The sequence below is a fragment of the Prionailurus viverrinus genome, chromosome F2, assembly GCF_022837055.1.
Source record: "Prionailurus viverrinus isolate Anna chromosome F2, UM_Priviv_1.0, whole genome shotgun sequence".
In the NCBI taxonomy this organism is placed as follows: domain Eukaryota; kingdom Metazoa; phylum Chordata; class Mammalia; order Carnivora; family Felidae; genus Prionailurus; species Prionailurus viverrinus.
The window spans coordinates 39263357-39287500 of NC_062578.1; the positions used below are offsets into that span (position 1 = coordinate 39263357).

Below are 24144 nucleotides of genomic sequence, written 5' to 3' on the forward strand. Positions count from 1 at the left end.
TACTATCTTCTGTTGAAGTAGCAGCAATAACAGTGTCTATATAGGCAATGTTGAGTTTAAAAAACAAAAATAAATCCAGGGGTACCTGGGTGGCTCAGTCAGTTAAGCATCTGACTCTTGATTTCAGCCCAGGTCATGATCCCATTTGTGAGATCAAGCCCTGCGTCGAGCTCCATGCTGATGACAGTATGGAGCCTGCTTGGGATTCTCTCTCTCCCTCTCTCTCTGCCCCTCCCCCCACTCACACATCTTGTCTTGTTGTCTCTCGCTCTCTCTCTCAAAATAAACATTTTAAAAAACCCAAAACAAACAAAACATCCTGAAGTTGCTCAACATGACAAGAGACAACTTATCTCCCAAGGCTTCCTTAGGATAGAATATTGACTGCTCTAGACAAACCTATGCAAAATACCTTATGTTTTTAAGGCCCAGATTTTAAAGAACCTAATTTTTAAACCATTAAATATTAACCACCTATAAAATACCAGTTGCTATAAAATGGATAGCTGTTGTAAAACGTAGTCACAGAAACAAAGGTAAGAGATGGCTTAAAATGTGAAATGTATACATACGTAACTACTTTAAAACTGCAAAATTGTAGAAAAGCCCTACATCAGTATGGCTCGCTCTGGGAAGCAAATTGCTTGGGGGTGAGAGGAGAAGAGGAGGGGCCTCCGGAGGACAACACATCTATGCAAAGAGGAGACTGCGTCAAGGCGCGGGAGTTGTTACCAGAAACGTGGAAGAACAGAAAAAGCAATCTACAATGTATGAGATGGAAGATGCGCTACACTTACGAAAGAATGGAGACCATTGGATACTAGAAACATCAAGGGCCGCCATCAATATATATGAAGGGATGAGCTGATAGCCTTTGGAGAACCAATGGGACCTCATTTGACCCAGGACAGCAAGGCTCAAAACTTGGCAGCACCTAGGTATGGCCTTCATCCTGTAGTGGGCAGAATGAGGCTGAGATCATGATAATATCGATCACAAAAACCGTCAAAGGAAAGGACAGGTGAGGTGAGTTCATCTTTATAAATCCTACTTATTATTTTTAAGGATAATAAATTCCAAAGCTTCAATATTGTGTCCCAGAAGCCCAAACCAAACCTAGAATCCAGAACTACACTATGATTTCTGTTTTTAACAATAAAGATACCCAGCGCTTGAGGAGGTAATCATCTTTCCTTGTTTTTAAAAGATGGGAATATTTAACTAATACTCCCATCTTTTTTAACCCAACACACTTACATACAGTAGGCGCTTTCCTTAGGAGCTGAGCTGAATGGTCTTGAAATGAATTTCATGGTGTGGTTTAAAGGAATCAATATAAGTGTATAAAACACTAAACTTTTATATGCAGATATACTCTGAATAACGTGTTGTGGTTTTTATAATCTGATGGTAAGAAAAGATGTATTTCTTTGGTTGGGAGAAAACTATTTTTCTATAGCCTTGTATTATGAAGTAGGGCCTCAAAGGTACAACGTTATTTACTGAGTCTAAAACAGAATTCCCCTTTTCTAGTTTTTCTGCTTGTTAAATAAAGCAGCTACCTAAAAACTGGAGATATTTCCAGAATGAAAAAATACCTAAGAATCTACTCTAATTTTATAATCTTGCATACGAAGCAAAAACACTATCCCACCACTATCCTTTAAAGTACTTTTTGAGGGGCGCCTGGGTGACTTGGTCGTTTAAGCGTCCGACTTCAGCTCGGGTCATGATCTCACGGTCCGTGAGTTCGAGCCCCGCATCGGGCTCTGTGCTGACCGCTCAGAGCCTGGAGCCTGTTTCAGATTCTGTGTCTCCCTCTCTCTCTGCCCCTCCCTGTTCATGCTCTGTCTCTCTCTGTCTCAAAAATAAATAAACGTTAAAAAAAAAATTAAAAAAAATTAAAAAAAAAATAAAGTACTTTTTGAGATTACATGCTAGACATAATAGCAACAGCTATTACTCTACTAGAGGTCGAGCACTGTATGATTTATACCTATTAACTCATCTAATACAGAAACATCCCCATTTTATAGATGAGGAAAGTGAGGCACAGAGAGTTACTTGCCAAAGGTGATGAAACTAGGAAGGAGTGGAGTAGAAGCTCGCATCCAAACAATCTGTGCTTTTAACCTTCACGCTAGATTTCCTGAGGTTTTCGACAGTAATGAGAAATTCTATAATTTGATTATATGACAATCATAAAGCTTTCTGACCAGTGGAATTTTAAAATACCAATTTCCCTACCAATCTACTTGAGACAAGGGTGGTATCAATTTGCCAAACTTGGAATTTCTGAGCGTTTTATGAATGAATAACTTGACTCTACATTCCATTTAAAAGAAACCAAAACCTCTTTCTGACATTTCCCTTTCTGGCAAGAGTTCAACCCTCACCAAAACATACATGCAGGTATTTTCAAAATTCCATACACTGTCATCACAACATTCACACATTCACAACACACGCGCACACACACGCGCGCACACACACACACACGGAAAAATGTATTCCTGTTTCAAAGATATATGTTTCAGGCTCCGACATTAGTCCATCATTAGATACTTCTCTTAATTCTAATGGTATAAAAGACTTCTTGAGAAACACAGAAGGAAGGCACACAAATACAAGATGAGCTGTAGAAAGATTCTAGAACAGTCCACAGGCAGTAAAAAGAAAGTAATTTAAAGTAAATAAAATGTTAGGAGCCAAGACAGTGATACAAGTAGCACATTGAGAGAAAAGGGCAATGGAGACAAAGGTGGAGAAAAACAGCAGCAGAGGGATCCGGATAAACAGAGGGAGCGTGGGAAGTGCTAACGGGCAGCTACCTACCTGCACGTACAAAAGCAATTCTATTTCAGTGATTGTATCCGTCAATTCTGATGGCATTAACTCGCTCTTCAGTGAAATTCACAACGTAACAAAACTTCAGTGTACAAAGAACAAGTCATACTTTGAAAACAGAGACAACTGGGTTAAGAATTAGCTTTCTAACTTGAGTACTTGAATATTGGGAGTTTTTCCTGGAAAGTGAAGAGTTAACAACAAAAATAACACAAATCTCATCTCTAGGGGGAAAAAAAAACCCAATTATTTTGAAGAGTCCTTCAAGACATCAACCTGATTTGGACTTAAAGAGTAGAAATAACATCACAGGTTCAGTATGTACTCAATTTTTAAATTTGTTCAAGAGGCTATTCAAAATGGCCTTTATTTAATATCTGGGGAAAATTCCCGAAATTTAACTGGTAATAGATTAATCATGCTCTCTTACTAATCCCTCACACTGACTTAACACTATGGCTGTATTTCGAAAGTGAGCACGGGAGTCAGTAAATATAACACAGCGGTCATGGAGGTTATGTTCTCTGTCCAGTCCCCTCCAAATGCAGTTTAAAAATGTTCAGAACGTTTGTGTGTGACTAAACACTGCCAGTGTTTCCAAGCTAGGGAGGTAACCAAGGAAATATTTGGAACTAAAGATAATCTCCTATATTATCATTCCGAAGTTCTGCAGGTCTCATTTGACCTTGGAAGCAGCTGCAGAACTGAGAGAATCAGTCTAAAAGAAACATGTGTACTGTTACTGTAGGATATGGAAATCTACGAGTACGTGAAGATATAGACATATCCATAGCTCTTATCTATACACACACATACGCCACTCCACACTTTCCAGAAGCAGAAAATAGACTCATCAACCAGTAATCTCCGATCCTCTGTTTACACATCTATACATTCAACTCTAAAACCTAGGAGAGAACCTTAGGAAGCGCCTAATGTGAATGCCTGTGGTCCGTGTTTACAAACCACCGGCTGTCTTAGAGCCACAGCCCAGCCCCACGAAACAAAACTGAAAGAGTTCAAGGCTAAGAAAGGACGCACAACGAAATAACATGCGGGATGCTTAAACTTGCACATCGTGTGGCTCTTGACAAGTTAACCTCTAAAGTTGTGGTGGTTTCTTGAAAGGCAATCTAGGGTTCTGTGTCCCTAAGGGGCATGACTGTTTGTTAAAAGAAAACAGTCAGAGTCCAAACAAAGAAAGCAAATGCTTGTAGCCTTTGAATAATACCATCCACAAAAGCTTAATGTCAAAGCAACCTCGTATTACCAAAACTATGAGTTCATGAAGCATCACAGGAAATAATTTAATTTATGTACTCCTAAGAAGTTTTGAAACCAACTTTATTCTTTTAATTAGCAGGGAAACTAAACCCAGCTTCCTGGAGAATACACAATTGCATCACCCAAATGTGGATGCAATAGTGGTGACAACCGAATGCATTCTAGATTCTGCGTGCTGAAAATAACACACGTAGGCATTAAGTCCTATCAGTTTCTGAACTTTCTCTTTTACAGTAGGTAGCAGATAATACTCGTCTTGTCAGTTCAGGGAACCAACCTGACGTGGCATCTGATACCAGGCCCGCAGCTACGGCCCCGCCTATCTTTCTAATAGACTAAAAGTTCCTCAAGGGAAGGAAAGAAGAATTTCCTTTATCTCACTGCCTAGCACAATGCCTGGCACACAATAAACATTCGAGAGGTAAGTACTGACTCAACGAATCTGTTCAATAAAGCGGGTTAAACTGAACACTTCTAAACTTGTATTTACTTTAAGGTTCTCAATTTTTGCCTATACTGGATGTTTACAAATATCTTCCTTATTTGTCCTGAAAACGCCTATCACGATTAGCCAATTTTTTATTCGTAATAAGAAAACGAGGATGTTTACCCAGCTCGGCTCTAAATAGTTTTATGTGGACCATCGTTGGTTCAAATTAAAGTGAAACCTATTTTCATTGCTTGCCTTAACAAAACCTAATACATGCACATTTGTCTTTAAAACGCACTTTAGAGTAACGCCCAGAGGGTAAAGTAAGTGACTTGGAGTCTTTCTTACTCTAACACTTATTACGGTAATGGGCATTCAGCATTCAGCGACCAGTAGCAATCCACAAGCCTAAGCACAAAGGAAACGTTACTGCCTAAGGAATAATTTTAATAAAAAAGATACTATGATCCACAGCCACTACATACAAGTTTTTAATTTTTGAGAATCAGCCATGGGCAATAAATGAGGCCAAAGTCATGAGCCTGATCAGCACGTGTATGTCATTAGTTTCGTTTGTGGCACGAACTGGACTGTGCCCTAACCTGAGTTAGCTGACAGGTATGTAGCTAAGCAAGGAGGAAAACGAAATGACAGAACACGGATCAACACACATCCATCACCACTAAGTTTACTCAGATGGGACACACGTGTCGTGGCCAGCAGTGTAAACGGTGACATCTTGTTATTAATTGTAAGGCAAAAGTTCACAGGCCACTCAAAAGTTCTCCTGGGCTCAGGATTTTTCCATATATCTGTGACGGTATTCTATTTATAACCCCAACAATACTCACATATTAATATAAAATACGACCACATATTGAGTATCCAACTTCTAAAGCACGGCTATAGAACTGTATAGAACTAGAATTCATGAAGAATTTACGCGAGCTTAAGTCAAGGTCAAGTCACTGGACAACAGTGCCACCTTCGTTACTAATTTGCAAGTGGCAGTGGGGAAACTACAGAACTAATAGGTGTCTCTTCCTGGTTAAGTGTTTTATTAAAATAAAAGACAGAGCTAGAAAACAAGGTTATCTCAGAGGCTGTGTCTTGAATGAAAAATCAGACACCATATGTCTCAAATACCGTGTGCAGCGGCAGAATTCAGGGCCCCGGAGGGCTTACTAGAAGCTACAGAGGCTTGGGGCCCGCTCCTTGAGATTTTGTCCTTGCAGACTGGAGACAGGGTCCAAAGAGCTGTGCTATGAAGAGGCACACGTGTGAGTGATGCGGATGACATTCTGGTCTGGCTTTGAAGCTCTGCCCTAAGCCCAACGGGACCCTGGGAAAGGAGGTTAAGTTTTGTGACCCGCTCTGTAGAAGCCAATGTGCGCCCGGCTTCCTAACGGAGAGATGAGGCCTATCTGGGGATGTCAAGTGTTTATCGTTCTAGAATGCCCCGCACATCCTTTATTTTTGAAAAGACGGATTAAATATGCAACCAGCATTAAGACGGTAAGCAGTGTCTGTTCAGTAGGTCCATCCAAAGAAAAGGTACCTAATGCGACTGGGTCTGGGTTGACAGGACTCTGCTGCCTTGAGTGGCTGCTGCTGCCACCGCCACCCTTTTTCAAGTCCTCGGCGTCACTGTAGCGCCGGATCCAGTAATTCAGCTCCTCCCGGTCTGCTTCCTGACATCGCCTTAGTACAGTGAGAGATCGTCGTGTTTTCTCCACCATGTCCATTATGCAGTTTAACAGCTGTGTGAGAAACGGGGCACAGGGGAAGAACACAGCAATCACCACAACGCAAAAGACTCTGGTGGGCAGCGAAACAAACTCTTTTAGGACGATGAAGGATGTGATTTTATTCCTGAAGGCTTCAGTCTAGTATCTTCAAAGGTCAGACTTGAAACGGAGACCCAACAGATGAGTAAACTCAATGGGAATGAGAGTGAAACGTGGGAGGCGTGAACATGACTCATGACAGAGATTTCAGCTGAAGGCACACAGCCAACTTCCAAATACTAATCCCATTACTGTATAAACTAAATGACCCGTTTGCAATAAAACAGGAACCCACTGATCTGGCCTTGAGGACTCCTTTCCACGACCTCACATCTCTCTTACGTTAGCGGCTTTGTTATCAACGTAGAAATCAAATCCCAGATTTGATTTCAAATGTTCCCACTCATTAGGTTTCTCAAGGATAGCACAAAACACAATACCCTCAAAGCATCTCCAACATTTCTATTTTATCATAGAACCCCACTCCAGTTGTTTTCAAGACATATTTTAACCTAAATGATTACCGACATCTTACATGGTCAAGATGTTTCCATTCCTCTGCCCATTCTCTGTCTGTTAGTCTGTGATCAATCATTTCTTCTTGACGTGTGCCATGCAACCCTATGAATGTACAGAAGAAGGCTGAATCACCCTAAAGCATTCGGGACATAATCCATATGCACACAGGCACTTAGCAAAGACTAAACTAAATGATGTGAAAATACATTCGATTCTGGATGGAGACACAAGTCATACTCAGATTCACAATTACCGAATGGGTTCCTCATTGAGTGATAAAATGCTAAAACTAAAAGGAACTTTAGAGGTCATCTGGTCAGAACACTTTCCTTTACATATGAAGAGATGCGGAGTAAAGTGACACCGTGCCCTGAGTCCATTATCCATAGAATGTTCCCAAAGTGAAAAATATAAATATATCCTCTTAACAAATACAAGAAACCACAAGCGGACATTAAGTGGTTTCAAAGTGTAGCTTTCTAGCATTAAAAATAAAGACAGCACAAATCACTTTACGTGGACAGGGTTATGCTTTCTTAAAACAAGCATGGTAAAATTTCTCCGCATTTCAGCACGGGGAAAGGAACACAATCCTGTTGTGTAGACCTCCATGATGAAATTGGGCTGGCACAAGGTGAAAGCAACGTATACTCACTCACTCAATTTACCAAAACATTAACGAAAAGAAATAAATTGGACATCCTTTATGAAAAAATTCAACACACCAGACCTAAGTTTGGACAAATGTCTCGCATCCAAGCCAAGAAGCTGAAAATCCCAATTTGTAATCTCTAGCGGTAAGTATTAATGCTCTTTGACATCAGAGTTAAGGTACAACCCAAACACGTAACCTGGAAACGTGCACCAAGTGAGTACCGACGGCAGTGAACGTGAGCAATCAGGTAGGAGGCTCATCAAAACGGAAAATAAATGTGTCTCACTGAGAGAACAGGGTGGAAGGCTGTGATCAGAGACCCCCGGAAACATGTTGCTCCTCCTACAAATCCATCATGGATGAAACAGTTTATTGTCCACTACAAAGGAAAGGCATTGGACTATGGCAATGTTTTCCATTTTAAATGATTCAAACTCCTTTTGGGTTAGCACTTCGCACACTGTTACTCTGAACAGCAGATTAAGTGTAGTGTGGTTTTGTCTTCTGGGCATCCAGGCTCCTTCTCAGGAGGACATTGTGTAGGAGTTAAAGGACAGGAAGAGTTAGGAGATGTTACACTTCATTTTCTGTGAAATCAGAGTGGTTAGAAGTCCCCTCTTTTACCTGATTTAGAGAAATAAAGAGGATGAGTCACATGACTCTTTTTCAGCCAACCATGAAATGCGATTTAATTTATAGCTAATAGAAGTGAACAAATGCAGGATAGTGCTTTCTCCAATTAAATAAAGATCTAAATATAAAACACTTCACACCATCCTTGTCTAATTAGAGCATGTTCGGAGATTCATTTTTAAAGTTAAAATTGTCAATGCCACCTATTGGTAAAAAAGTAACATTGCAAATATGTGTTAATCTGCGTAATAGAAAAGACACTGGGGGAAATAATATTTAGTTATTACTCTGTTTGTTGTGACTATTTCAAGTTGAAATGTTTGCAAATATGTAATTTTTGTTGACTTATTTGTTGCTTGTGTTTTAGGGGGAAAAAAAAAAACACTACCGTTGAATGAGTCATCACAGAAAACAACCAGAGAGTGATGAAGATATAAATATGGCATCGACTTTCACAATGGAAGCATCTTACTATTTGCTTTTAAGGACCAAGAACTCCAGAGGTCTCAAAAGTTTCAAAAATTCAAGGGTGCTCGGGTGGCTCAGTTGCTTTAATGGCTAACTTAGGCTCACGTCATGATCTCATGGTTCATGAGTTCAAGCCCTGCACTGGACTCATTGCTGTCAGTGAAGAGCCTACTTTGGATCCTCTGTCCCCTTCTCTCTCTCTCTCTCTCTCTCTCTGCCCCTCCCCCACTTGTGCTTGCTTGCTCTCTCTCTCCTCTCTCTCAAAAAAATAAACATTTAAAATTTTTTTCAAAAATTCAGCAGATCTAAACCAGTGAGGATACAAGCTCTAACACCTGGAATAATATTAATGAGCAACAAGATGTCTGTGGCTAATGAGATTCCAACATTTGTAGAATACTGCTAAGCTTCATCTCATTAAAAAAAAAAAATGTACAGGGGTGCCTGGGTGGCTCAGTCGGTTGGGTGTCCGACTTCAGCTCAGGTCACTATCTCACGGTTTTTGAGTTCGAGCTCCGTGTCAGGCTCTGTGCTGATTGCTCGGAGCCTGGAGCCTGGAGCCTGGAGCCTGCTTCAGATTCTGTGTCTCCCTCTCTCTCTGTTCCTCCCCTGCTTGCACTGTCTCTTTCTCAAAAATAAATAAAGGTTAAAAAAAAAATTAACAACAACAACAACAACAAAAATGTACATTAGAAACATGTCGGACCCCAAGTACTTGGTGAGAAAACGTATCATTTGCTACTTCTGAACTCTGAAGGTCATTTGTTAGGTAGAATCAAATCTTTAAAAAGGAAAAACTAAGACAACTCAAAATTTTACATTTATTAATTTCTCTATTTCAGATACTGAGATATTCATTACCACAGTTTTTATTTCTATTCATAATACCAGAGGGATATACTATGGGAAAATAGCTCATAATCATTAAAGAGCACATGTTCATTTGTGGGCAATTTGACAATAATGTTGAATTCTAACTGGTTCGTATAGTTCAGAAGATTTTAGCTAACTAGACTAAAACTCAAAGTTTACTTATAAACTAATGTTGCGTATAAAGGTATTTTATTAATTAAAAGATTCTAGTGAGTGTATGTCTCTACATAACAGGCATTTATAAGTCATACCAGACCAAGTATACTTTTATGACAATTTTTATATTCTCAAAATGGCAGCCTAATGTAACACCACAATTTGTTACTTGTGCATCAAGATTTTATTTTACATTAACACACACTAAACTCTGCCAGACTTTAGGGATGGTTAAGTAGTTGCACATATTTATAGAGATTAGCACTATTAGTTTCATAAGCTAATATAATTAAAAGGTAAGGAACGTGGTCTGAAGAAAAATCACATAAAACCAGTGGGTACAGATAGAATTCATAAAGGAATATTTTACATTACTAGATGAAAACGTAATCATTGCACATAAGCGTAATTACTTCCGTGCTGATTACTTTATAGTGCACTGGAACTAATATTTTATATAATGGCATTTGCTGCCGCCTAAAAAAGAGGCCACTTCTTAACACCTACAAGAGTGGATATCTTGAACCGTCTCACAATGAACTGGCGACTCCACTTCTATTTAAAAATGAGCAATTATGGCTTGGGGGCAGGAAGCCCTAAGTAAATGACAGGGCCTTTGCTTAGAAGGCGGTTGTTACCACATTTGATTTGGGGGTCAAAATGTTGATCCCGGTTGAGAAATAACATAACCATTTTTGAGAGCTCTTCAGAAATGGTACCTGAGAGAACACTAGACAGATTGGCTGTTACGAAAGCACAAATTGTATGCTTAGCCATTTGCCTGACACGCCATGTAAATGTAGAAATGACCGTTGTGGGGCAACAGAACTACTGGTTTACTATCTCACAACCGGGGCCTCAACTGCCCCTCTTGTCACCCTGACCCCTCCCCCCGCCCCCACTTTCTGCTTTCTGAACATTTGGAGGGTTAAGTTTTGTAGAAAGCCAAAAGACCCCGAGGTGGCAGCCCTACCCACTAGCAGCCTAGTGAGAAACCGAACATAAACTGTTGCTCATCATGCCATCTCTGTCTGTGGCTAAAAACTCTGCCTCTGCTATTCGAGCAGCAGACAACTGGCTGGCTGTGTTTCCCTAAGTTCCGCACCCTCAGCTCTGTGTTCTGGTTTCCCACTTAGACGTCACCCCTTGCTGTTTTCTCAATCCTGTCCACCAGGTCTACCAAGTCAGGAAAGTTCATCAACAATCAGCTGACTGAAGAAGTCCCGCTGGCATGTGGTGACATGGCTGACACAGGAGATGGAAAAGGGAGAAATGATGGACTGTTGCTCTCAGTTTACAAGTAGCTCAATTCGTCAAAATGAGAATTACAAGAGCCCAGGAACAGGGCTCTGATGCCGTGTGTCAAATCTTACCTTGTTCATCTTCCCTCTTATTTGTCATGGCGGACACTTGCTCTTTAGAAGGCAATGTCTCCTAAACGCTTCGCTTCAGTAGTTTTATGTAAAGAAGGAATGAACCCAGGCGGATGCAACACATATTTACCCAAACTCATTCTTTCTCTGGTACTTTGATCTATGACACAAAACTGTCAATACTAAATTCAATCACTGTCACTTTCAGGTGAAAAGAGTACCACATCATTCCTCAAAGAACACCTGTTGATTTAAGCCAGAGACATCATGCCATGTCATATTTTTCAAATACAGAATATCACACAGACTGGGAAAAGCAAACTGAACTCTGAGACTATCTGAAATAAAAGTACAATGAAAGGGAAAAAAAAAACATTTTAACAAAAAAAAAATATCTATGGCAGACAGGCTGCATACGAAATCTCTAATGTTAAACTAAAAATTCACTTTGCATTTGTTGAGGACTTAATCGAAAAAAAAAAATTTTTAATGTTTATTTATTTTTGAGAGAGAGAGAGAGAGAGAGAGAGAGACAGAGCATGAGCGGGGGAGAGGCAGAGAGACAAGGAGACACAGAATCGGAAGCAGGCTCTGGGCTCTGAGCTGTCAGCACAGCGCCCGATGCGGGGCTCGAACCCACAGACTGCGAGATCGTGACCTGAGCCGAAGTCGACACTTAACTGACTGAGCCACCCAGGCGCCCCTATTATTAATGTAGATGCCCCCTTCCAAAAAAAAAAAAAAAAAAATCAGCCTGCTGCCATGAAGACTGTAAGTAACTGAGAGAGAAAGCACAGCTGTTAAAGAACATATTAATACTAGCCAAGCGTTCTGATAAAGGAGACAATAAAAAGAAAGGAAGGAGAATTTTTACCCCTATCACAGATTTCAAGCCTCACGTTCAGTTGAGAAGTAATGAGTGAGTCTTTACGCCTCCAATCCCATAAGAAGTGAACAGATCCTTCAGTCTTACCCATAGGTCTGTTTCTGTCCCTGAGGTCCCTGTGGCTGGGGTGTCGATAGGAGTCCCTGTAGTGGTGGGCAATGGCCATATCATCCAAACGGTAATGCTGAGGTGGAGGTGGGGTGGGGTGAGGCAGGCCATTGGGCTGGTAGGACAAGCCGTTATTTGGACTGTACCGCTGGCCTGGGCTAATAGTGCATGGTCGCTTGCTTGGATGTTCTGAGTGCAAAGGCTCTCTGTCAAAGCCATTTTCTTTGGTTCTGAAGGGGGAAGAAAAGAGTTGCGTCATGTTACTCAAAAGCCAGCACAGTTCAGATACTCACATTTGAACTTATAATATAAACAGAATGCTTCTTTATTGGCCAGAAACTTTCTAAAACTCAGCTTCCCAGAAGACCTATGGGAATTCACTGAAACCCATACTGAGGCCTAAAGAATCACAAGACTGCACACATGAGAAAATGAGTCCACTCCTCAAGTTAGCAAATATCTTTTCAGTTGAAACTCAGCTGGCTGGGTCACAAGTAAGAGGAATCCCAACCTCCCTCTATGGTTAACACTTTCATTCAAAAATGAGTACCTGATTTCAAACAAATTACCCTAAAACTGAACTATCTTCGATGAAGATTCATCAAGGTAGTGTGGCATCACTCTCTTGATGAATTCTTAAGGGGAGTCTGTTCCATTTACCCAACTTGGCATCTGACTTTCATGTCAGAACATCTAAGAGCTGTGTTACCCAATACAATAGCTACATGCAGCTGTCTAAATTTCACTGGAAGCTAACTGAAATTAAGCTTAAAATTCAGTCCTTCATTAGCAGTAGCCACATTTAGGATACTCAATCACCACCTCTGGCAACGGTATCGGACTGCACAGATACAGAACATTTCCATCATCCCAGAAAGTTCTACTGCAAAGGGCTGACCCAACTGAACGAATACAGCAAAGCCATGCCATGTCTGGGAGTTTGACATTGCCTTTGTCACCAAGATCATTCATCAGCAGTCATAAACAGCCACCTGGAAGTAAGCCCCCCCTTAAAGCGGAGGAAGCTCGCCCAGAGAGCTTATGTGACCTGTCATCAGGTCTCAGGGCAAGATGGGCACACCCTGACTGTACTTCGTGATGTGATATGCAGAGCTTTGAACTTGGCTTTCAGAAGGAATACAGTCTACCAATGAGCCCTGATAACTAATCACTGCTCCTCGAGTCTCAAACAGAAATAGGGCTAAAGAAATATTTGGGGGCTGTATATATCTCTATTCTTAGAGACCCACTCAGTATATCCAGTAAGATAAGAATGATCCACATCCAACACTGACAGAAATCACAGCTCCTAAATTAATTGTTTCCTTGGTGTTTGGCTCTCCCCACAAGACCAGTACTCTGTCCTTAGGCCAGTGATAACACCTATTTTCCCAGGGAAATTTCCCCACGAGAATTCTACCAAGTCACAGTAACTGTAGATTTCCACATGCCTTTTGGTTTTAGGTGGGTGACAATAGCATAGAGACCTTTTAAGACACTTTTCCTGGTTTCCTACTGTCCAGGATACTCTGTCTGATGATACCAGAGGGATCTGCATGGAAACTAACTCAACAACAGAGATGCAGAGATGAGAGCAGTAAGATTCTATCATGAACCATCCCGTATGTCCCTTTAGGGTAGAGCCTTGGTGACAGTTTATACACACCGGTTGAGGAGGATGGAGGAGTTAGAGACAGAAGGCCCAAGCACACAGAGAACTGAAACTCTGCAGGGTTCAATGTGAAATGAATATATGCCCACTGCATGCCAAAGAAAGATGCACCGTTCTAGAGACAGGAGCCTGGGCAACGTTGGAAATGATAGCAGGGCATGGTCCTCGCGAGAGTGGCAGCCAGAAGTCTTAATGCCGCCCCATCAGAGCATGTGTCTGAAACACATTGACTCCATACATACCGATCATCGATAAGAGACTAAAATGCCCAATGTATCTCAGACATTAGCTAAATGCCCTGCTTTAAAATAATTTTCAAAAGGGAAAGGGAACATTCTAGCTATCAATTTATCTTCTCAGAACATATTTATGTCATTCGAATCTGTATTTTCATATCCTCTACATTTCTGAATAACACACTTCAACATTCAATGTGCATGACCAGCATTTGGAAAATACTGAAGACTATTAGTAGCTACGAACATAATGCTAACACAGCACCTACCTTACCGGCAGGGTGGTGTAGTGGAAAGAGCACTGGACTGGGAATCAAGAGACCTGAGATCTAGTCCTGGCTCTTCCACGACTAGCTGTGTGACCTTGGGCAAGCCACTTAACCTCTCTGGACCTCAGTTTGCTCATCTGTAAAATGAAAGGGTTGGACTAGATCAGTGGTTTTCAAACTGTGCCACCTGAGGTGCTTTTAAGGGATTCTGCAGGTAATGAAGAACTTTTCCCCCAAACAATCAAGATTTCAAGGGCCAGAGGAAACCCCTTATTCTTATCTGTTTTACCAGTTGGGGTTCCACCTAAGGTTCCATTTTAAAGGAAAAAGTCTGCTGCTAATATCAAGTTTGAAAACCACTGGACTAGATGATTTCTGAGGTCCTTGCTAGCTTGAAAACCCTGCAATTCAATTATTCCGTTTACATCTACATGTCACTTATGCCCTCAGGGTCATGATCAAAACACACAGGGCTAATGGTCCTCTGGCCCGACGGTGTCAAAGTCAACCACATTAGCCGACAGAGAACTTCTCTGTTCTTTGCTTTGGACAATTTATAAATATTTGTAGCTGATTTTTGGCGCAAAAATAAAAACTATCCTCTAAATACCTTGTAGCAGCCCCTGTCGAATTTCTAAATACACAAATATCTCTGACTCAGCTGTCAAACCACACAACTTACTGGTTTTGTCTCTCCTGGTTCAATGATAACAGCAACACACAACACTGGAAGAATTCTTATAATTTTCCAAGTGGTTGGATATGTTATGTACTTGAACCCTCAGATCAGCTGTCTGATCAGTGCTGTTACTTCGATGACCTATTATTATGAAAAACGAAGCTTTCCCCCCCTAAACATTAGTTTCTACATTAGTAGAATAGATGCATTAGTATCTAAGAAGCAGGGCTAGGTCCTGAGTCTATCCTATCATTTCTATCAGGTCCCTGCTGTCCTATCCTGGGTCCCAGGACTCTGCTAGCCTATTGAAACAAGAAAGCTCATCACCTCACAAAGTTAGCTATATTTTACCAGCAAAGCATTAAAACATTCACGGCTCATAGAAACAAAGCTATGAAGAAGTCTCCTTGGTGCTTCCACAAATCACCATGTCCAGTTACAAGGGCAACCCTATTCAAAGGATGTATGTCCAGAAAGGTGACTAAAACATCTGAAGCGCTATTTGCCGTCTTCTTAGAAATGCCTACAACTGTCTCCACCTCATTTGCTTGAGCAAATTCCAAATTAGCCCTTTATATGTTGCCCTTTCAAAGCGTATCGGGCTGAACTAACAAACTGTCCCATCGCTTTTCATTGTCTCATCCCAGCATACTCTTGAAATAACTCAGATTCGAGTGGGAAGTCCGTCACGTCTCAGAGATTTCCAGGAGGCATTTTTCTTGTTTGTTTGTTTTTTAAATCAGCCTGAGAATATTCCATCTCCCCAGCAGAAATTCTCCTGAACATAACCCAACTACTTTCACATTTAGATCCCAATCATTCCTCTCTCAAGAGTCTGATGACCCTAAGAATAGAGGGCCATTCAGGACTCAGCTGTGTGACCTTGGGAAAGTTAACATTCTGGCTTCAGTTTCCTGTCCAATAAAATGGGACCAAAGGCAAACAATATGTGTTAAAACACACACACACACACACACACACACACACACACACACACACACACACACATACCCCAAAACTTAAGAGGTGACCTAATTTACATTTTACCGCCTCTCAGGCTGTGTTTTCCCCCCAGCTCCTCAGTAATAAAGGCTGTGAACCATTTTAGAAAAAACAACAACACATTTTTCAAACATTTTCCTCTACATAAAGTATTTCAAAACTTATGATTGGCTCGTGTGCGCTGATAATCCCTATTTATATAGAACAGTGTAACATTCAAGGAAATGAGGGAAACGGAAAAAGTTACTATAAAATCATGACAGACAGAATGAGAGGACCAATCTCCTACATGACTCGAACAGGTAGAAAATATCACTATGAAGATTGCTGTTCTAGAGAGATGCAAATCTGGACAGCATAATAGGAGATAGAATGGCAAGGAAAAAAAACTTACAAATGCTAACCTCAGTGCTATTGCAAATCAATATCTGCGCTGGGTCGTCACTTTGAGTTACCGCAGGTATTTCAAACAGGACGTGTCCAAACTGACCTCATCCTTCTCTGGTACTCCCTGTGCTGGTCAATTTTGCCACCTTCTACCTAGTCGCCCAAGCAGAAACTTGGAAGTCATGCTACAACTTTCCTCTCCTAATCAAGTGCGGCCAAGGGCTTGACTCCCTGGCACAGACCCCCCTGCCCTACCCCAGGACACCTCATCTCGGGCTGCTCCCACCACTGTCTCCCTCAACCAGCATCTCAGCCAGAGCCAGGGCTAAGATGCCAGCAGACTGTCACAATCAAAACATACGCGTGTATTTTTCTATTTCAGAAGTGCACACTTACATCTCAGGAGGTAAACAGTTGTATGTTCAAGAAGCCCAAAGACATTAATAACTTAAATACATCTTTCTTCCCTTTTCGAACACGTGTGATTTGTTGAGGTTCCCAGAGACTAACCGGACGCTGAACCAAAGTGGAGGGATATCATTGTTGACATCCTATTTTCAGAACACAAATCAGCCAAAGGTCTCTTCAGGAATTGTTAGGAACTAGGTGAGTTTAGGTAAAAATTTTACAGAACACCTTTCCACTGGTGTTGAGTAATGTATCTGAAATGAAATATATTAACAAATTACCCTGCCTCCTTAAAAGGAAAATCAAAGCTAATTCTTCATGACACCCCAGGGTGGTTTCAACGTTCTTGCCATCTCCCTGGAGGAAGATGGGGAAGCACAGAGAGCTGGATGACACAGGACCATCACCGCTGGGCCATATGGCAAGAAGCGCCTTCGTCTCCCAACGGCTAAAGCAGCACCCAGGAGACAGCTTCCTGAGCAGTATGCTAATATTTTTAGGAGTGAATAAGATGCAGGTGGGCGTTTGCCACTCCAGACAGACACCCACCACGCCTGGATCTTCAAAGATTACAATCTGCGGGTTCGCAGAGCCATCTGAGTCTTGCCTCCCGTGTCTCCTAAAGCTTGCCACCTGCTCAGCAGCTGGGGTACTTGCTGCTGGCTGTCTCCGTGCCTTTCCTAATTTCTGGCCACTGCAAGGTACTCACGTTCTCCTGCTCCTGACCTCTCTCTGCAACTGTGCTTTCTTACGCTCTCATCTAGACATTCCAACCGGAGCCCTCCAGTTTTTTTCCCGTCAGTGAACCAGTCATGGCATTTTGTCCCTGGGCTACTCATGGCGATTTTCATGGTTGTGGCTGTTTCAGATAGGTGTCTTTTAAAACAGGAGAAAGCAAGAAAGTAAGAAAGCAAGCAAGCAAGATTCTTGAGCGAGAACCCATTTGGTATACTCCTGGAAATGACGGCATTCAGCTTAACTTTCTTTGTTCCAGTAGTGCTGGCATTGTTGTTGTTACGTGTGTTGTGCGTGTGGCGCTTTGTTTTGGTTCAGACATCTAGTGTGTGTAATGCGCTGTCCTAAGCTTCAGTGGGAATACAAAGATGACAAAACACAACTCACGATCCCCCCCAATACCCTCCTCATATGATTACCTCTCAGTACTAGACTTATCTGGAAGCGTGCTGGCAAGAAATAAACACAATTTCATCAGAGACATAAGGCTCCTATACGTCCATGCAGGACCTGAACTTGGCAGGTAGCATAAAAATAGTACAAGAGGGGACTGGGCTGTTAAGAATAAAGATCACTCGGGGCGCCTGGGTGGCGCAGTCGGTTAGGCGTCCGACTTCAGCTCAGGTCACGATCTCGCGGTCCGTGAGTTCGAGCCCCGCGTCGGGCTCTGGGCTGATGGCTCAGAGCCTGGAGCCTGTTTCCGATTCTGTGTCTCCCTCTCTCTCTGCCCCTCCCCCGTTCATGCTCTGTCTCTCTCTGTCCCAAAAATAAATAAAAAACGTTGAAAAAAAAATTAAAAAAAAAAAAAAGAATAAAGATCACTCCACGATGACACTCGAAAGAGCAGAGGCTATGGAGAGGGCTTCAGATTTTGGCACCGCTGATTGCTGGAACTTAGAAAGCTTAACTCCTATGAGCCTCTGTGTTTTCATCCACAAAGTGAGAATGGCGGTCTCAGAGCTACTAAGAGGGCTATCTGAAAAACTCCACGTGCGGAGCCCAGCACGCATTTGGGATTCAATAACTTAACCAAGTCACTTTGTGTTCAAGGTGGGGCATTCAGTGGCTGAGCTATAAGAGCATGGGAGTTTGAGTCAGAGGAGGAAGGATCAGAATCCCACCAGTGCCTCCTACAAGCCATGTGACCTCAGGCCCATTCTCCAGCCTGCCTGTACACCGGAGGACTGTCAGAGTAAGTGCCCTACGGTAGTCCCCCCCTCTCTGCGGTTTCCCAGCTCCCATGGTCAACCGCAGTCCTGGAGCAGATGACCCTCCTTCTAACGTATCATCTGAAGGCCTGTTATCATAGCCTGATGCGACATCGCGATGCCCACGTCATCCATGTCACTTCATCTCATCACGTGGGGATTCTTTCATCCCACCTCATCACAGGAAGGGTAAGATATTCTGAGACCACGTTCACACAAACTTTTATTACAGCGTGTTGTTACAACTGTTCTATATTATTCACGTGGCTGCTGATCTCTTACTGTGCCTAATTTGTAAACCCAACTTTATCGCAGGTATGTCCATAGAGGAAAAAACACAGTATACAGAGTGGTTTTAGGCATCCGCTGCGGGGGGCTGCTTGGAACATATGCCCCCGGATGGCGGGGGCCTACTATATATTAATATGTCAGTTATTTAGCGTGAGGACTGGCACATCTCGAGTGCTCAGGAAAATAGTAACCATTTTTTTTAAGTTTATTTTTGAGACAGAGATACAGAGAGATAAGGAGAGAGATTGAGCTTGTGAGCAGCAGAGGGGCAGAGGGAGAGGGAGAGAGAGAATCCCAAGGAGGCTCCAGTGCTCTCAGTGCAGAGCCTGACGTGAGGCTACACACCACGAACCATGAGATCATGACCTAAGCCAAAACCAAGAGTCGGACGCTTAACCACCTAAGCCACCCAGACACTCCAAACGGTAGCCATTTTTAGTAGTTATGATTGGGAAGCCTTCATTCAAATAGTAGATACTGACTTAGCCTATAAAGTATGGATAGAATGATGACATACAAGAACCAAGGAAAAGGGCAGAAATCACCAGACCACAGACTCAAGCATGAGGAGTATTCAGCAGGGCTAGACCCTAGGAGAGCAGCAAGAAGCAAGGCTGGCAAGTTCATGCCGAGGTTGGTGTGCAGAGACCAAAACATCCCCTACAACCATGCAAGTCTTCTTATCACATAAATGCAACTTAATCCTATTTCAGTAGAAACCTTCACAATTGATCTGACTATATAACAAAAAGTCACCTCTAGAAGAATGACTACTCACTTCACGCAACTCAAGACTGCGTAAAAGATGTGACACGAAACAAGAATGCATGAATGTAACATAAATTCCCTACATTTTGTCATAGACAACTGAATGCAAAAGACGATACGAACTTAATTCTTACTTGCATCATCAGTTAATCCTACCACTCCCTGTAAAGTGTATCAACTTTTCTTTCTAGAAAGACAAAAACATCGAAACCTCACTTATTCTGCAGAAATGAAAAATGGGCCTCGTAGGTTCAGCCGGCATGTGCTGTGATGACCCATCTTAACATTCAACCAACACGGTTTCAAAACGACTGCCTTCTGACCTTCCAACCTTCAGTATTTTTTAACTTACTCATTAAGTCAGGAAACCTGGCTGACTGCGGATCCTGTCCCTGAAAAGATTTATAACCCCCCAGATTATACTATCACATTTACCCACTTGGGCAGTTACACGGCAGAAATGAGTAAAGGGGGAAAGTAGGGGGGGGCACCCAATTTCTCGTTGAGCTTATTTAGACTGCATATTAAAACATAATTTGTGGAACTGCAAGATTTCAGGTATGTAAATATGCTGGGTTTGCCACTAAGAAGCTTTATGACTTTAGGCAAGTTCTTTGGGCCTTCGTTTCCTCCAGCCTAAAGAGAAAGGGTTGGCCTGGTAGATCCCAAAGATCCCTCCCCGCTGACAAGCTGCAGAATTCTAAAGGTCAAACAAGTCTTTGTAGAAAATAATATTTAATTATTGAGGGAGGAGGAAATATATAATAGTGCAACTACGTGGCCTACATAATAAAGTCTCGATGTATTAAGGTGAGAATGATTTAAAGCATAGTTAAATTAAAATGATGGCCTAGAAGAAGAGGATTAATATTTAACACTGATCATTTGAAATAGTAAGGGGTGGAGGTGGAACTCGTGTTACCCATACAAACCCAAAGATCATTCAGCTGGATTTCTTAAGCAAGAAAGATTCTCTGAGTCAGAAGATCAGCATGAACAGGTGTGAACACAGTATTAAAAAGACACATTATGACCCAAAGCTGCGATATCAAAGCTGTGAGAAAAGAAAGGTAGCAATGATAATTAACGGAACACAGGGGTTTTTTTTTCACCCTAAAGTTTTTTAACCATTTTGCAGTCTCAAAGGAATGCAGCCTTGTCTAATTGTTCTTTCCCTCCTCACCCCATATGAAAGCGTGAGTGGCTTCATGACTCTCATGGTGAGAATTTTTAAAGAGTGCCCTTCTAGTCTTATCTTTGAAAGTGGCCACTTTGGGGGCACCTGGGTGGCTCGGTCGGTTAAGTGTCCAACTTCAGCTCAGGTCATGATCTCATGGTCCGTGAGTTCGAGCCCCGCGTCGGGCTCTGTGCTGACAGCTCAGAGCCCGGAGCCTGTTTCAGATTCTGTGTCTCCCTCTCTCTATGCCCCTCCCCTGTTCATGCTCTGTCTCTCTCTGTCTCAAAATAAATAAATGTTAAAAAAAAAAAAAAAAGAAAAGAAAGTGGTCACTTTGTGTAACCAGTGCAAGGAAGGTCCCCATCCCCTTCGTCATCTTCTTCCTTCACAGAGTGACAAAATAAAGGTCTACCGTAACCAATCAACTTTTAAATGTCAATGAAGAGTAGAAATCAGAATCTTCCATTTACTTTCCTCAGCATTTTAAATAATGGCATGATTTTAAAACGAAAATTGTCTTTTTCTAAGTCAGGCTGTACACTATTCTACCACAGACCTACCAACACAGTATAGTTGTTCAGAAAATTCACCCTGGAGATATTTTATAAAGGAAGTTGCCTAGATTTCAGGTTTGTTTTTGTTTTTTTGACAGAAAAAAAAATTTCATAGATTCCCCCAGAGTGTTCATTTCTCTGTAAATAACAATAATGTTTAAGAAAAGAAGAAAAAATAACCAGTGGCAATCACATTTAAGGATGAGAAGAAAGTTACATTCACCAAAACCCATCCCTGAAATTCACGATGACTGTTCAGTGGATTAAATCTGCAATCGTCACAGAATTTGAGCCCCCAAAGTTGTAAACAAAATATAGAGCGCTCTTTTGTTCGTGACATGTCATGAACAAATTACCAAAATGTGTTTTCTCCTCAGGTGTCAGTTTTTCCCTCTTTTAGTGACTGATGGTTCCCAGTGTTATTACAGAAACAGATTGATCTTTTTAATGAGCCAGTTTAATAGACTCCAAAATCTCACCGTGGCTGCTCATCCATGTCAGACCATATGCACCAACAAAACATTCAGTAAAACAAAAAAAGGTCTGCTGTCAGCTCCATACTCTATAAAATTTCATATAGTAGATCTGGATATACAGATAAATAACCGGAGAAGAGGAAAATGCATATGCAAACAAGACGCAGAAAATATATGCAAAAAAATACTGTAGAGACCCATATTTTCTTGGCTCTGCTCACATTCCCACAAGATACAAATGTATTTACACAACATGTTCTCATTACCCATCCTCCTAAGTCTAAGGAAAGCCACTTGCCATCCTTCCATTAAAACACACACTTCGGGGTCCCACTTGCAAAAGAATGTTCCAGCCCAAGAGCAACTGTGTGAATTCTGACGCCAGCAACTCTCGATGAATAACCGAAGGGAGAATAAGCCTGGAGGCTCTTTTAAGAAAGTTCTACTTGATCGCATGCAAACATGCATGCACATAACAGCTACAGATCACCAAAACAAAAATGCTGATTATCTGTGGAACTTAAAGGAAGTTTCCATATCAGTGTTAGCACACTGCTCAAGGCTCACCTCAGCGTCGTCTGAGCAAAGTCTGCAGGCACAACACCTTCAAACAGAAAACACTGGAAAGAAAACCAGTGGGGCAAGGGCTGGGAATATAGAGAAGGAAATGAAACTGTTTTGTCTGCTGGTCAGCAATTGGGGTTTCTAGAACAGGTGGTGTCCACTTCCAATTTTGCCCTATAGGATTATCTTTACCTTTATGGCAGCCATCTCAACCTTTCCCTGGTATCCGAGCGTCCACTCAAATGTTTTCTTCCCAAGTGTCCATCTACTCTCTCCCTAATTCTTTGATATGATCCTAGAAAAATGGAGCCTGAACATCTCCATACCTGCACATAGCACTGATTTCCTGCAGGGTAAATGGGTTAGAATCAGAGTAAGGTACCTGTGAATCATCTGTTCTCGGGCTGCCTCTTGGTTTTCAGTATCATGTGGACACCACTCAGACACCTGGATTAAGCGGCTTCCTTTAAAAGCTAAAGTACCAAATGCTGCAGTACGACTGAGGAAACACGGCTTGCAAAGACGAGAAAGCAGCACTGCAGGCAGGTCATGTTTGGAGGTGGGTCTACGGCATGTCAGAAGTAAACTAACGTTTAACCTTTTGCTTTAGGATTTTAAACCACTAAAGGGTCCTACGTCGAGAGGAGAAAAATTCCAGAGACTGTAGCATAAAAACTGCTTAACAGGGGATTATGTAATAACTGTATGTAAACTGGCCGGCTTTTAATAACATCCTGATTTGCAAAGCAGCTAATACATTTAAGGGTAGCTAAGTCGGTCACAGATAGATGTCTCTGAGTAGCTCCAAGGATCATAAGCTCCTATGAATCTGGAACATAATTGTGCCAGAACGTTAACCCCCTCAAAGGCTGTCACATTCATGCCTGATGAAATGCAGAAAGAGAGAATGGGTAAGTAGACAAAGGAGACAAATCACGTGACAAACACATTTCTGAATACAGTTTCCTTTGGATACAGTTCCATATTTTTACAAATACTATGCAAGATGCTGCTAATAAGGCTTCATACTCCTCTATTAGAAAATATTTATATAGGAGAATGAGGTCCTCAAGAAAATTATTTTAACAGGCACATGAGAAATTTCACGGAAACGCCTTATTCAACAACCACTTTGTAGGGCTGAATGGAGAACGGGCTTCGTTTTACAGTTCTTAGAATTCTCAGGTGCGAGAGCAGAGTGTCTGATGGAATGAATATTGGCTGATAAACTATTCAGCAAAAAATGCCATCCATTAATCCTATTAACTTAACACCTATCTTCACTCAGTTCATCTAGCTTCCCAGAAGTTTTCTTGTAACTCAAATAAACCCCAAATGAAAAAGCTATTGCATTGTGTTTATTGAGCGACGCCTAAAGGCCAGCCTTCAAAACCACTGTGTTCTGAGAAAACCTGGAATGGCAAATTTCCTAACACTGAAGGGCAAAATATGTGGTCGGGTTGAATTATCTAATAAATAAGAATCTCAGTCTGGACTGTATGTCTAAAGACCATCAGTGGCACCTAGGATATCTGAATATTATTCATCTTCACCTTTTCCTTTAACGAAGATAAACCTGCACCAAAGACTGACTGACATGGGCCAGAGATTCATCATCGCTCTGTAACATCCCCCCACCTCGGGCCAGCGCAAACTCAGAGATGGCCACCCTAGCGCGGTGCTGTGTTGCAAGGGGACA

General features: G+C 41.8%; 1 protein-coding gene across 7 annotated transcripts in view; it reads right to left on the minus strand.

Annotated features, from left to right (window-relative positions):
• The window catches only part of RUNX1T1 (RUNX1 partner transcriptional co-repressor 1), a 142737-nt gene that overhangs the window by 25056 nt on the left and 93537 nt on the right, over positions 1-24144 (minus strand). For 6 of the 7 annotated variants that reach the window (XM_047842253.1, XM_047842255.1, XM_047842254.1 and 3 more), the window contains 3 exons: positions 11999-12249; positions 6884-6969; positions 6120-6321 (listed from right to left, as the gene is read on the minus strand). In XM_047842253.1, the coding sequence (XP_047698209.1) occupies positions 6120-6321; positions 6884-6969; positions 11999-12249 (539 nt within the window). The remainder of the gene's footprint in view (positions 1-6119; positions 6322-6883; positions 6970-11998; positions 12250-24144) is intronic. The other variant, XM_047842259.1, reaches the window with a different exon arrangement.